The sequence below is a fragment of the Rousettus aegyptiacus genome, unplaced genomic scaffold (genome assembly GCF_014176215.1).
Source record: "Rousettus aegyptiacus isolate mRouAeg1 unplaced genomic scaffold, mRouAeg1.p scaffold_m13_p_1, whole genome shotgun sequence".
In the NCBI taxonomy this organism is placed as follows: Eukaryota; Metazoa; Chordata; class Mammalia; order Chiroptera; family Pteropodidae; genus Rousettus; species Rousettus aegyptiacus.
In genome coordinates, this window is record NW_023416284.1 from 146,319,905 (window position 1) to 146,335,813 (window position 15,909).

At 36.2% G+C, this 15,909-nt stretch overlaps 1 protein-coding gene across 1 annotated transcript in view; it reads left to right on the forward strand.

The window, feature by feature from the left end:
• Positions 1-15,909, forward strand: part of SLC16A10 (solute carrier family 16 member 10) — a 99,595-nt gene that overhangs the window by 57,902 nt on the left and 25,784 nt on the right. The window contains exon 3 of the mRNA XM_036220976.1: positions 2,528-2,987. Within this exon, the coding sequence (XP_036076869.1) occupies positions 2,528-2,987 (460 nt within the window). The remainder of the gene's footprint in view (positions 1-2,527; positions 2,988-15,909) is intronic.

The following is a 15,909-nucleotide window of genomic DNA, read 5'->3' on the forward strand; positions in this document are numbered from 1 at the left end:
TTTTATTTGGATTCTAAACAATTATTTTTTTTCCTTGATAGAAAATATATATTTTATCTTTAAAGTACCTTTATGATATTTTTCTTTTAAAGTTGTTTTTTAAAGAAAGTAAAAACAATTTTGTTTGAGAGGAGATTCTGCTTAGGTGATTCTGTGAGATCATTTATTTTTAGTTCTTTTTTAGCAGTAATACAACAGTGGGCTGTTACTGCCTCGTCACATACCTGCTTTGCTCTAGAAGCCTCTACGTACCAATTGTCAGTACCTGTGGCCCTAGCACTTGACATTCAGGCTTTGGTGGAGAGGACCAAGAGGTAGAAAACCCATGTAACTTATTACCTAGTTTGGTAGACAAAACATATATAAAAACCTACTTATAACAAGTAATGTTTTTCAAACTTTGACCACTGAGAAATAAAAATTATGAAATACATTTTACATTGTGATCCAATTCTCTCTCTGCTTTCCGCTGACTGAAACAAAATGTGTTGAAACCATATTTACCTTACTGCCACGTAACGGTCTCACATTTTCTATTCAGTTTCACTATATAACCCATTGTTCAAAAGCTACCAAACTTTCAGAGCAATATACAGAACAAGGGGAAATGTGGTATAAATTCCAAGTGTTTAACAGTGGACCCACTTTTTCTATAGCTCAGGTTCCGCCTTCTTAGGAAAGCTTTCTCTAGCAACCCCAGGTCACTTCGGTATCCTCTTTGTACCTGTGACTAGTAGCTTATTGATTTACTTGCTGAGTTCCACTGCACTTATTCACTAGTCAAACTTCAACAATTTGAACCATCTATTATTGAGGTGGAAATTTAGAAGTAAGTGAAGAAGGCTCAGCAGCAGTGAAAATGCCGTCACAAAGCTTATGTACTGTGCTCTGTGGGAGAGATCCAAAGCTGATCTCGCCTAGCACGGTATTTAAAATGGTGTGCAAAAGAATGTTTCCAGTTTATATCTGTGGCTCCCTGGTTTTCTACCTGACAGCTTTACAGTACTGGGGTATAACTGTATAGAAACTGATGTTCATGATGATACTGCGTTGTCAATACTATTTTTAAAATATATATTTTGAAGAAGGCAGAGAAATGTATAATAGATTTAGACTTTTCCTTTAAAATAGTTAAATAAGAATAAATTAGCACCTTAAGTAAGTTGCAATTATCTGGAAAATTACTTATGTGAAAAAATTGATAGAGAGTAAATGAAGTATTATATTTTGTTCTGTATTATATGGGGGAGATGTCTTGTTTCATTAAGTAGATATGAGTATGGCATAACCCTACCCATAGGGTTAACAGTTGTAATATTTTTTTTTCACCAAATACTTGGAACACAGTAGCTGCTAAATATGTTCATTGAATAAAGAGTGGAGATTCAGGAAAGGGTAATCAGAGTGAGGTACAGCTAATCTGGGAAAGCTTAGCTTGACTGAAAGATGGTGCTAGCTGTGGGTTAATAGAGAGGGAAAGGCATTTGAGAGAGAGGACGGCAAACAGGCACTGATTTTTATCAGATTCTAGACTTCCTTATGATTGCCTCAGCATTTTGCTAGACTAGTATTATTGTCCAAAATTTAATTATTAACCAATTTTATATTAGTTTCATTAATTCGTAATTTGACTTTACTATGTTGATAAATAGCCTTTTGAATTAGACATTTCAAAAGAAAAAACTTTAGTTTTCTTTTACTCCTTACATTAATTGTTTCAAAGAATGTAATGATATGATCCTTTACTTTCCTAAGAAATAGGTAATTAAGTTATTCGGTTAAACTGTCAAATTCTTAATCCTTTATTATTCTTTTGAGACATAGCCTTAAAGCTTACAAACTAGAATCACTAATGAACATACTTCATTTAGTCTTTCTGCATTCAGAAATATGATTTCTTGTTATTGTGCACAAACTGAGAATAGCACAATATAGGGCAAAGGTTGGTCTGTAGCCATGAAGCCTGCAGAATTGAGACACAACTGCTTTTCCATGCAGATGCTTCTGACCTAACCTTGTGGGGGAAATGTAAAATGCAGCCTTTTCTTTGACTAGATTGCTTAGTAAGTGCCTGGGAAAACCACATAAAATAATGAGCTTTCATAGTTAAATGACAAAAAAAAACTTTTATTGAGACTAAATTTTTTGTTTGTCAGTTTAATTACTGCTGATTTTACTGAGGCCCTTCCTGGCACTGTATTTTATGAGTCGTGGCAGGCACACCAGCTCTTACCCAGTGCTGCGTGGTTCACCTGAAATCCACTGAAAGAGGAGGAGGAACAAAAATCACCGACGACCTTAATAGTAATTTTTCACATACTTGAGGCATTTTTATTATCTATTCAGCTTACATTAAAATATTTTTTAGCACTCTCTTCTTGGTTTATTTTCATCTGTTTTTGGTTAAATTTTATTTGTAGAAAATATACTGATTAACTAAAACCCACTTTTATGCTAAGGTTTTATTCTACCAAGCACATGAGATAAGTAGTGAAAGTTACTTTCCATCTTTTTCATCTTTACACAGTTCCATCGAACCTCTGTACTTTACCTATGGAATCGTATTCGCCTGTGGCTGCTCCTTTGCATACCAGCCTTCATTGGTCATTTTGGGATACTATTTCAAGAAGCGCCTTGGACTAGTGAATGGCATTGTGACCGCTGGCAGCAGCATCTTCACAGTTTTGCTGCCTTTTTTTTTGAGGATTCTGATTGACAACATGGGCCTCTTTTACACACTGCGAGTGCTCTGCATCTTCATGTTTGTTCTTTTTCTGGCTGGCTTTACTTACCGACCTCTTGCTACCAGTGTCAAAGAAAAAGACAGTGGAACCAAAGGAGGCAACAGATTTCCCCTCTTTTCTAGAAAGTTCCGTCCTCCAGAAAAAATTTTCAATTTTGCTATCTTCAAGGTGACAGCGTACACTGTGTGGGCAGTCGGAATACCACTTGCGCTTTTTGGATACTTTGTGCCTTATGTTCACTTGGTGAGTATGCTTCCTTTTCTTTGCTGGCAACCGATATTATTTTATACAGGAAAACTTCTTAGAAGAGCAAGATGGATCAGATTAAATTTGGTCTTAAACATTATGCTGGCTGCAATTCAGGGACTCTTGAAGTTCAAGGCCTCAAGACAAGGTCAACACATCCATCAGATCATTAAATAGAGGATACGTTTCATGGTGTGCTCTGGTATTTTAAAACTTACCAAATCTAAACAAACAAAAACAACTTTTTTAAAAAAGGAACAAATAACATCAATATAGAAGACTTGATAGGTCTTTGTTGCTTCAAGTGACGTACAAATCATAATCAGGGACAAAGATGGTGCAATGATTTTGTCAGCATCAATCAATTTTTTCAATAAAAGAGTAAAGAAATTGGGTAAATAGTAAGCCAACGGCCTTGACACAAATAAGCATTACATCCACTTGGGTACTTCTGGGAAATGGGAATTCTATTCAGAAGACTATTTGAGAAAACTTAGTTCCATATGAGGGGAGAGTGTAAGGGTTTCATAGGAAATTAGGGTTTCAAGTGCTCAAGCAATTTATATTGTTTATCATTATTTCAAGACAGATTTCAGCCTTTTGTATACTGAACCAGATTTGCTCAAAAGTGTTTATGCTTTTTTTTTTTCTTACTGTTGTGGTGGAAAATGTATTTACATTTCAACATAGTTGATAAACAAACATTATACTAGGGCAATTTTTTTTTTTTTTTTTATGTATACTGTGTATGAACCTGGATCTTTTCTAACTTTCAGTCTATGTATGGGCGTTTGTACAATTTTTCTTTAGTTAAAGTTTTGGTGGAAGTTTTTAACTGAGTTCAAAGAATTACTGAGCTCAAGGAGTCAGCTAGTAAAATACAACACTGTGGCTCCCCATGCTCAGTTTAGAAAGGAATTAGGTCAAAGAAGCATGAAGAGAGATGGTAGATGTGTCCTGGAGCTAAGAATAATTTTGATTTCTCGATTCTCCTTATTCTCTTTTTGCCAAGTGTGTTGAGGAAGCATCTGGGATGACCAATGGGGAGACAAGGAGGACTAGTTTTTAGTACTCTGAGGCACTTAGTGTTCTGCAGAGAATGAGGTACTAGGAAAATGACCTACTATGTGACCCCTGTCACATATGTAGTATGTGGCTACCTCTTGATCTAATAGTCCATTTTCACACTTTTAGGAAGGCATATCTGAACTGTGAAAAGCCATTTTTTTTTTTGGACTATAGATCCATTGTGTAAGGATCAACTTTACCAACTACCTCTTCCAAAGCTTCTGTAGTTAAGATAACATTTGTTGTGTTCTTCTCAAGGCTGAGTAGATTTTTCTTAATTCTCTTTGATACTTCAAGGTCCACACACCCAGAGAAATCAGTATCTTAGCTTTGCTAATACCAGACATTTACCAGAGGACAAGTAGTAGGTGATTGTCTAGTTATTGCTGGTAATATATTTATAATTTGGAAATTAATTTAACATGTATTTTTTCATTTGTCGCAATAAATCTGCGAAGTAGGCGAAATAAGTAATAATTAGCATATGTTTTACAGACTGGAAAACAGATCCATCATTAACAAAAACTAAGCATCACGTAACAGCAGAGCAGAGGTTGGTTCCCTTCCACTGTGCTTGCCTGGCAGCAGATCTAGTCCTCTCACTCTGGAGTATATTGGGCCGGTTCCTTGAATATACCACCAGATGTGTCCATCTTATTTGGGGTGGGGGGAATGAGTATGCCGAAGGAAGGTTAATGTTATTGGTTTCTTTTTCTTTAAAGTTAATCAAATTCACAGTGAGTGGCAACAGTGCTATAGGTGCTGTTGTCATCAGGAGGCTGTAAATCAGGTAGCGACAGAACCGTGAGGCCTCTGTTACCTCCGACAACAAACCAGGCCTTTTCCACGCTCTCCCTCCTTCCAGGCGTGTATTCTTAGAAAAGGTGTTGATAATTTTCATTTGGGATTTTCTCTTTGTCTCAAATTGTTGTGGCACCGGAAGCCACATTGGAGGGGAGACACCAGACAGTTAAATGCCATGCAGGCTGTTTAAACCTCCTTCCTGGGTGTCGAAGGGCATGCACATTTAAGACATAAGAACTTGTACTGAAGGAGCATCAAATCCAGTATTGTAATAAAAACCGTTACGGTTTATAAAGAACTTGTACATGCATTATCTTATTTAAAATTCAAAATAATACAGTGCCTGTGATGTATCATCTTCATTTCATGGATAAGAAGACTGAGACACTGAGAGATTTTAAAACTTGTCCAGGATCTACAGAGATTGTGACTGATAATTAGGGTAGTACTTTCATGCAAGAGGCAGTATGGTATAGTGGGTAGAAGTAAAGGCTCTGAAGTAAGACAGACCCGGTTCAGATCCTGGTTTTGTCCCTTACTAGTTGTACAACCTTGGGTAACCTCTCTAAGCATTACTTTCTTCATCAATAAAATACAGATAAACCCAATTCTGCAAAGTTGTTGTAAGGATTAGAGAAAACATATGTAAAACATCTATACAGTTCTGGTATGAAAATGAGTTATTTTAAGACAGTGTGATTGCTGATTGAGTGCTTTATGGGAGGACTATATAGAGTCAAAGGAGAGAGACGATATCCATTTGAAAAAGTGGTTAGTAAAAACTGGAATTGGGCCTTGAGCATGAGATTGGGTGTTAAAACCAGATCCTTAATCAACTAGGGAAATAAATTACCTATGTAGGTCTTCTTTAAAGATTCAGAGCTGCAATTAAGTGCTCTCGTGGTTATGTTAAAAACTCTTAAGATCTTATTTATTAAACTATGCTTGAATTGAGAGAGAATATATATCCTTTATGGCAATTCTTGCTGTCAAAGCAGGATTGGAGGTTTTATCTTTCAGTAGTTGACTTTTAAAAATGAAGAATCACATTGCCTCTTGGAAGCTGTCAAATGATCTCTTTTGGGCCTACCCACTTCTAATCTCTATTGTAAGGGTACAAATCTTACAGATCAATTTAGGTGAGATGTAAATTTCTAATAACCATTTCTAATAGCAGATACTTTAGTTTTTGTGATTTGCCCCCTTTACCTGAGAGTTTAGTTTTGTTTTCCGAATTAAGTTTTTATAGCAATTCCTTACCCAATCTTTCTTCATTAGCTTCCAGAATCACAACGTTCTCTCAGTTGCCCCTTCTCCTCCATCATTCCTTCTGAGTTTCTTTGCTCCTTTTTCACACTGAATATCAGTGTGTCCTGGAGCTTGGCCCTCGATCGTTTATCTATTCATTCCACTGGTGGTTTCATGTAAGTAATTTATTTTCTCACCATTTTAACCTTTAAAATTCTCTGCTTTGATGACATAGTGAAGTTTCACATTTTGTACTTATAGGACATGATGGTTTATTCATAGTTATTAAACACTTAACAAATAAGCTCAGTGAATAACACTAATGCTATCTTTCGATGGAGGAAGTTGATGCGTTTGCTTTGAACCACAGCTTTATATGCATATGTGTAAGCTATAACCTGATAAACAGAAATATCTGTTTGTCTGTCATTATCGTAAATATATGGAAGGAGGGAAAAAAAACTTTTAGTGGCCATCCCCATTATTAACAAGGAAAGTTAGAAAACTGGTGTCTGCCTTACTGTGTAGCAACTGAAAATCTCAAAGAGTATAGGGTTGTGTAATAGGATGAGGATGCAGGAGCCATAGCCAGACCAGAAGTCTACATTGCTTTAGTAGAGCACTGACCACAGGGCGGTATGTAACTTTTCTCAGGGGCATGAAATGCTCCATCCTCAATATGAGGAGGATGATTTAGTTTTAATTGCTTTACATCTCTCCACCACTACCTACCTTTGAAAACAACTATTTAGTACCTGTATTCTTTAACTCCATAACATATAATAGTTGGGCAGTGTTAGTTGCTAAGCTTTAAACCCATATAGTTCTCTATCAAAGGGAAGATGACTGATTCATGTGTAGACATCTGTAGAATAGGTGTTTATTAGCTCGTTTTCAAAAAACTTTGTGATAAGATTTAAGTGTGTCAATTTTATGGCAAATACTAATGGACTGTTCTCAAAAGCAACTTCGACTTGATAGGAGGATCTCATTTGCCTGATGCTGTGATTAAAGACACAGTCATCTGCCTGCTGACAGGGCAATTAAGTAGACACTAAGTCCAGTTGTAGATAGGAACAAACAACTTGTATTTTTTAAAAAAAGAATGAAATTTTGAGGCAGACAAGTCAATAAGTGTGGCATGTAGTGCCTAAAGATATTTTATAGCTTTAATTAATGTCAAATGCTCTCATAGGTCAATAATGGAATATATCGTTGGATCTCGCTAGCCAAGGCATCTCTGTTCATGTCGTGGTCAAAGCGGGAATAGTGCTTCAAGCCTAGAGCTTAGTGCACTGAGACATGTAAATGGGAATAGTACATATGCTTTCATCTCTTTGTGGTTTCCTCAGAGGGGGACTCAGTCGTGTGTGAAAATTTTCACAAAAATATAATAACCATCACAAAGATGAGTGTAGTAAGTATAATAAATAACTATATATTTAGAGCTAAGGAAACAACTCTGCTAAGCTATGCTCATTCAAGGTCACTCACTGACCTATGCTCAGAGCTGGGATCTGAACGCAGGTCCTGGACTCTAAGTCTCATGTTCTTTTTATGAAAGAGTCTGCTGTTCCACTTCAGAGATGAGATGCTACCTGTTATCAGCCACACTGTCCTTAGACCAAAGTTTTTTTTTTTTTGCCTTTCAAGTTTCCCTTCTGTTCTCTCGGGGTCCCTCTTGGAAATCTCAGTTAGTTTGGGTTCCAAAAAGACTTCATTTAGAATTCGATTTGGGGAGGTTTGTCAAAAATACCAAAAGCTTTGGACACTTGACTAAGTAAGGATCACAGATCATTATGAAACAAAACTTAATTATATATTTGACCAAAGTGACAATAAATGATTTCAAAGACAAATACAGAAGGTTATCTCTTACTATTGAGATTTTCTTAAATAATTAAACATAGTTAAGACAAATGCAGAAAATTATTTTGATAAAACAGAATTTTGCTTTCTTGGCAGATTAATCAAAAAGAAAAACCTTTAGCAGTTGAAAGAAAATTAAGTTTTGGTTTTACATATGTATGTCATTGACATTAAAGCTTAATTTAAAAAACCCTTATAAGAACAATTCAATTTTTAGCCAGCTTAATTACACAAGGTAAAATTCTCTTTCTTTCTCCAACTTTTTGTATATATTTAGTTTGTCCTTTGTACAAAATTATTTAGTTTAGACAAAATTATTCTCATTTCCCTTAACAAAAATCCATCTTCATTTCTCACACCTTCTCATAGCTTAATTTCCTTGGGGTCTGAAAGGCTAGGGGGCTTGACTCTGGGTAGAACCTTCTGCCAACTCAGTTGGCTTCAGGAAGAATCTTCTAACCAGCTCAGCTGGATCCTGGTAGAATGGTTTCCCAGCTCAAACTGCCCTGCCCTGTAAAGGAAAACCATTTAGATCAGGAGCTGAACTCAGAAGAGAACAAGGTGAAAACTCAAGAGGGACTCACCAATGGCCTGAGTGGAAATAGTGAGAAGGACAGCAAACTCAAAATGGGTTTGTGGGGACTGCACTCGTGTTTCTCATCGTCCTAGAATGCCGTCAGAAAATCACTTTGATTCTCAAGCCGCCACCACATCTAGTAAAGAACAAAACTCAGCTGAGTAAATCTGAAGACCCAATTGGCTTTAGTAAGGGATTCATGAATCAGACAGCATCCCATTGGCAACTAGAAAGGTGCTCCATGAGTTATACAAAATGGAAGGTTTTTATAGGCAGAAAGAGGATAGGACTAAGACGTTAAAAGTGGATTGTTTCAGGCAAGGACACCTCCCCTTAGGGGAAGGCAGGTGATCTTATCAGGCAGATTACCTCACCAGCAGGTGATCAGGAAATCTCAGATTGATTGGTTTAAATTTTCACTACTTGGAAAGGCTGAAACTGCAATTAGGTTGGTCATTAAATTTTAGTTTATTAAGTTTTAGGTGGCTGTTGTTTCTTTTTCTTCTTCTTTTTTTTTTAACTGGATGGTAAACACTTGCTCGGGGTTGCGAGACTGGTAATGGTTGCCAGAGCTCGAGCCTGGGTCTTCTTGAGTGTGGCTTTCAAATAAAATAAATACCTGAAAAAAAGATATAACAGTAATTTAAGAGTTGAAAGAGATTGTATAAATCATTTTTTAATTGCACTTTTAAAAAAGATTGGTAAAAGAACTAAGGCACAGAAAGCTTAATTAAGTTGCTTGCCAATGTTGTAGCCGCCAGCCCCTGATAGACACACGGACCACCAGAAATCGATGAGTTATAGGAAACACACTCTTTATTCAGCCAGCTGGGTCTGCCAGGGGTACGCACACCCCAAATTAAACAGCCTCGAAATGTAGAGGTATAGGGTTTTTAAGTCATAAACCCCATTCTTTATTCTATCTGAACACAAAAGTCTATTTTTCTTCTGTTCACTACCTGTCAACTTTACAGGTCAGGTGCGTAAGCGAGGTCACAGAAGCAGAAAGCTTGTTTAGAATGTTTTGTTCCTATAATCCAAGACCTAAGTTCCTATACCGTTAGCCAAAGAGTAATTTTTCCAGTAAGAGTCATTGTTTCAGCCACCACAGCATGGGAAATAAATGGAAGCTTGTCAGTAGCCTAAAATGCAAATGTATACATAGTAGAAACAGAACCATATATTAGAGGAATGAAATTGTTTTCTTGCTTAGCATAACCCTAGTCAACTCATAGGGGTCATTTTCCAATCAAGAAATTGCTTTTCTATTTCGACACAGTCCAGTTCTACAAAGTTGCCAGTAGCAGTTGTATGGGCTTTGTCATCTCTCTTTTGTGGATGTACTTAGAGCTCAGGGTTAAGGTGGTTGTGTAGCAGAGCCCTGAGAATGCAGGGTTCATAAGGAGTTCTTTTAAACCAAAATGTACTGTATATTGGACCAGGACTAGGCTGCTGAGTTGATTTCTCCTGTTGCTCTTGACCTTGGTTCACTGTCAAGTTTTGACAGAAGAAAAACCCTGGGGCCTATTACATGTTCCCAGCATTGTTGCAGAGTTTTAGAAACTTTAAATTGATTGACAGTGGAGTGTGTAATCTGAAGAGTTGCCCTATCAATTCTGTCCTCTTAGCACTAAAGAGGTAGAGTTAGCATTTTAATTTTGTTTCTAGGCTGGAGGCTAACCACTGAAGGCTTAATACTAGAGGCTAAAGGTTTCATTTTCTCCCTCCTTCCTGTCTTGTCATTTTTCTTTTTATTCTTGGATTTGGTCTTTTGTTCTAATTATCTTTACATTGATTGTTACTTTGACATTTATTAGCTATGCATAATGTTTTGGTACAATAGTCCCCCCATTATTCTTAGGGGGATACATTCCAATACCCCCACTGGATGCCTGAAACCAGGAATAGTACCAAGCTCTATATATAGTGTGTTTTTATCTATACATACATAATGTATAGATATAAAATTTAATTTGCAAATTAGGCACAGTAAGAGGTAAATACTAACTAAAATAGAACAATTGTAATAATATACTGTAATAAAAGTTATGTGAATGTGGTCTTTCTTAGCAAACTAGCATGAATTTCTTTTTTCTTCATAATTTCTACAGATTTGGTTTTTATGGTGTATCTTAGCAACCTCAACATATCATCTATATAAGAAATGTCCAAACCTATAGACAATTTTTACAAGAGTTTATCTGAATCAAAACTGACAAAAAGTGCCTGGAAGCAAAATCTCAAATGGTTTGAGAATGACCGTTTTTGTGGTTTTTCTTATGCATTTGAAAATTAAAGATGGAACTGTAAGGAAGATTAAATGAAGATAGGAGACAGCAATTGAAACTGCAGACAGTAGGCTTTTTCACTAAGATTTTTAAATTAATTTTTGTTTTTCTGTTTTTCACTCAAAAGCAGGCTTATGAAATTTCTTTGACACAGGATATTTCTTTGCATAGTGTATTAATTTAAATATCAGAATTTATCATTTGAGATTGACTATGTGCTGATGATATGTACTCATATAACCCCTATATACATTTCTTGTTTTTTGTTTGTTTGTTTGTTGTGTGGTCTGGAAATGTTCTGTTCATTTATTCATTTCATTCATTCATTTCCTTTGCAACAAACTTCCAAAAAGGATATGAAGGTATCGACTTCACATATACATTTTCTGATTCAACTCTCACAGCAACCTTTTATGAGGAAAGCAGCATTGATACCGGTTCTCCCTCTAATAGATAAGAATGTTGAGGACCAGAGAGGTTTTATTTTGCTCAGGGTTACACAGTAAGTGGCAGGAGTGTTATTAGATTAGAATTAGAATGGGTTATTTCATTATGTTCCTATTTTTTTCTTGCATGTGTGAGATTTCCTATAATTACATCTCAGCTGAGCAGATTTCAGCATTCATTCAGGAAATATTCACTGGCATTCTAGGTGTGGGGACACAGTGGTGAGACTAGATGTAGTCACGTCTCTCACATGACTCAATAAATAAATAAAAACATAAATAAAGAAGGCAGTTTTCAAATAGCGGTGTTTTCTTTGAAGAAAATAAGTGAGGTGGGAGGTGATGCTGGGAGGTAACTTCAGTTTGAGAAGTCAGGGACAACCTCTCTGAGGAGGTGACAGTAAGGCATCCTGTGGGTGAAGAGCAATATCAGCTATTTGGAAAAGAGAAAAATAAGACAGTTTCTTGATGCCTGTGAGAAGCATATGGCACAGGCCGTCTCTAGCTTCTATCATTAAGACCAGCCACCAGTTGATGAATTTTTTATTCAACTTATTTTTTATCTTTATATTTTATTAAAATCTACATGAAAATTCGAATCTGTTAAAAATTGAAAATTCTCGTGTAGGACCCAAGCATCGCTCTCTCTTCAGATACTTTATTCACGACTTATGTCTTCTAATAATACACTGCTATATCTTCTCAGTTCTTGTGCAGTTATTACACGCATGATTAGGCATCTTCTATCCTTCACTTTATTCCTCTGTTCAGATTTTTTTTCAATGGCGCCTATGCTTTTTTTTTGCTTTTCTAACCTTGCATTTATTTCCCTGCAGATCTCAACATCTGCTGCAGGTTAGTGAAAATTTGCCCATTTATCAGTTTTGTGCTGTAGGCAGTATTCACCAGCATTCTCCTACTTTAGATGAATAAGGATCCTATCTTCTCTGGCCACTAGTGGCTCAGTAATGGTGAAGTTAAATATTTATAGAAAACTCTCATCAAACAAGCTAGTTTTTTTTTTTTTTGAGTATTTTTTTTTTTCAAATGTAAGATACTATCATAGGAACTTGATAGGAGGATGGGACATAATTAATACATAAGAAATTTAGAAAACTAACCATTTACAAATAACTAAACATAAACAGAGCTGCTGTTTATAGTAAGGCTGAGTAAGTTTGTCACGTGTTGCAAATTATATTTAGTTAGCCAAAATTAAATATAGGTAATTCAACAGATTATTTATTTTATTTTTTTAAGAAATAATGCATGGTTTATTCAGACATGAAAATTATTTCTAGAATATAGGTCCTAAACCACTAAAAGATTTAAAATTTGCAGGGGAGAAAGAAATCTACAAACATTTAAAAATATCTCATTTTAATTTAAAAAGTAGTAATAAGAAAAAGAAAAAAGTAGTAGTAGTGTATTTTTCTTAGGCCCTTAAACTGTATTCAGTATAAGTATGAGAAAGGCTGGTGAAAACTGTGGATTTTACTACAAAACACATTAGAGAGTTTTATGTTGGAAGCGTTCTGACACGTCAGGGAATGGTAAAGAGGAAACAGGTAAGGTAGGTAGACTGGACACTTCCTAGGAGTAGAGACAAAGACCCCCTTCATTGCTCCATTCCCAGAACCTAGCATGTACCTGGCACTCAAGTATTTTTTAACCATTTTCAGGCTGAGTTTATAGGTTGGTTGAATTGCTGAAGTATGAGGTCTACTGATTTCCCTGCTGATGACTACTTTCCATCTTAATAGTACTTAATGTTCTTCAAGTTCTTTTTTTCGTTGATCTTCAGTAAATAACCCCTGACTGAGAACAGTTTTTTCTCCATCTTACAGGGAAAGGAGTTCATTGGTTGAGAGACTTTTTCTGGTCACACACATAGTGACAGTGTATGGTTTAAAGCTTAAATAATAGAAATAAAAATTTACTTATCTACATTGGTTTCAACGTAGAATAATTTAAAGATATGGAAATGGGTGGCAAGATGTACATAGTCAGCTCTGCTGAGGTGAAATAACACCTCCTATGTCTTGGACCATGTCTCAGCTACTTCCAAAAGAATGGGATGTGTGAGGGGAATCCAGCCTAGCAGGTAGGCCGACACGTGTCCACGCTCCTCTTGACTCATGCACACACCTGTGGAATTTAAAATGCTGCCATACACTGATGATTGAATCGATAAAGCATTATACTAGGCATAACATAAATCAGTTGTGCCTGTCCCTATTTTATTGTCTCTGCTTATATGAACACGTGGTTTTCTTTCACACGTTTCTGACTCCTCCAAAGCTACCTCAGGGACTTTTCATAATTCGCTGCCAGGTATCTCCTTACTCCTCATGCTCTGAATCGGGGGTCGGGATTGCCCAGTTCCGGCACCTCTTTCTCTGCAACCCTGTCATGAATCTAGAGCAGTGTGTCAAATCCACTACGTCCTTTTCCCTCCTGAAATAAAACTCCTAGATCTTAAAACCTACATATACACATATTGAAAAAGAAAAAAATCAATAATGCTCCACCTGTAACATAAAGGAGAAATACAAGAAGTAATTTTTGAATAAAATAATATGTATTTTAAAAGTTAATGCTTGGACACAGCTACAGTGTCCCAAGCTTGAAGACATGCTGAGTGACCTAAGCCAGACACAAAAGGTCAAAGACTGTATGATTCCACTTAGATGAGGTACCAAAAGTAGTCAAACTCATTGAGACAGAAAATAGAATGGGGGTTGCCAGGGGCTTGGGGAAGGGGGAAATAGGGAGTTATTGTTTAACACATCTAGAGTCTCAGTTTGGGAAAATGAAAAAGTTCTGGAGATGGATGGTGGTGATGGTTGCACAAGAAGGTGAATGTACTTAATGCTATTGAACTGTCCACTTAAAAATGGTTATGATGGAAAACATTATGTGATATAAATTTTATTAAAATAAAAAGATTTTAAAAAGGTAATTCTTGGGCACAACTATATGGGAAAGATAAAAATAGCCTCCACAAAATCTAAAACACCCCTTGGGGTGGTGGTACTGCCCATATTATGAACTAGTATGCAGTGTTTGAGATCAGGACACTGATGCCCAAGATCTTAGAATCAGTAGGGAGTAGAGCTCATAATTTGACTCCAAAGACATTTTTTTTTCCTGTTATATATGCATATGCACGTAGGAGACTTTATCACCAGATAAGTCCAGGAGTAAGTTTACAAGAGCATATCCTTTAAAAAAATGTAAGCATGTAAACACACGATGTTTCATCAGAGCATTAATCACATCTGCAAGAGCCTTTGTGAACACTTTGTATCTTCAGAGTTCTCTACCAAAGTAGTATATAGTCAGTCACGCAGGCAGGCTGTAGACTATTGCCAAGTCCTCTGGGGCCATCTTGATGACCAGAGTAGAGGCAGTCTGTGTGTTCATCTGAACAGTGTGTTCATCCCAACAAGCCAGGAATCAAGGGTGTGAGTGTTGAATCTTGTGTGCCAAGAATGAAACTCCAAGAAAGAAACTATTCCAGAATCCAATTTGGATTTAGATGTGATAAATAAAAATTTAAATAAAGCAACAGATTAAACACCTTTTATTGTGTAGAACAGACTAGTATAGTTTTTGGTAATTTGAGAAATAGATGGCAAGAAATTATTGTCCGGGTCACTAAATAATTTCAAGTTACCTAAAAGTCTTAGTGATTTATTTTCTCTTTTAAGATGAAGTCCATCTTAACTTCTAAAAGGAGGGATTATTTGAACCGTCATCTAAATTCAAATGGGTTTTGAGTGATAATTACTCTAGAATAGTTTTGCCAAATCTCGATCTGATTTAAATAATGCTGTGTCAAGAACAGACTTTTATTTTACTCTAAGGAAAATTGCTTTTTTAAAAAAGAGGAAAATAACAAAAGCTCTAAAGAATTTTTAGAGTTAGAAAATGTTTTCAAAATTAGGCCATTCTTTGAACCGTCAGCCATCTTTCTTCCTTCTGAACTCCACCCTTCTTTTTCTACCCCTCGATGGCTATTAAATAATCTTCACTCTGGAAACTCTTCTTTTTTCTCAATCCTGACTTTTATGTGTGTCAACGGTGCCGCGTGTGATTACCGACACCATGGAAACTCATCTTAATGAAATGGAAAGACTGCTCATTTAAAAAAACAAACAGAACCAATGCCCTGCCTCCTGGAGTCCTATTAGGCCAAAGGTCTGCTCTCCATTTGGTCAGCCGCTGAGGAGGCAGTTGGTACCCAGACCATGAAGTCTAGTCATGACAGAAATATCTTATTAGTAAATAGGCATTAGGCTGTGTAAAGATGTTCTTAAAAATGTTGGCTGGTAAAGAAATTTTGTGTTTGCACTTCGAGCATATCTTAGAACTATTTTATTCTCAAAGCACAGTTGATCAAATTTAACAAGATAAAATGACATTTTAAAGCTGACAATACTTATCTTAATGGCCATAAAGTCCTATTTCAATATTATATGATGTAAAGGGCTTAATTTTATGTACCCAAATCTATGTAGTTTTCTTCTACCTTTAATCACCTCACTGGGCTTGCTGGTGTACAGTGCTCATATGAAACTTCTTGAGGGAATTTCCCACTTGTTTTGATTTACTTC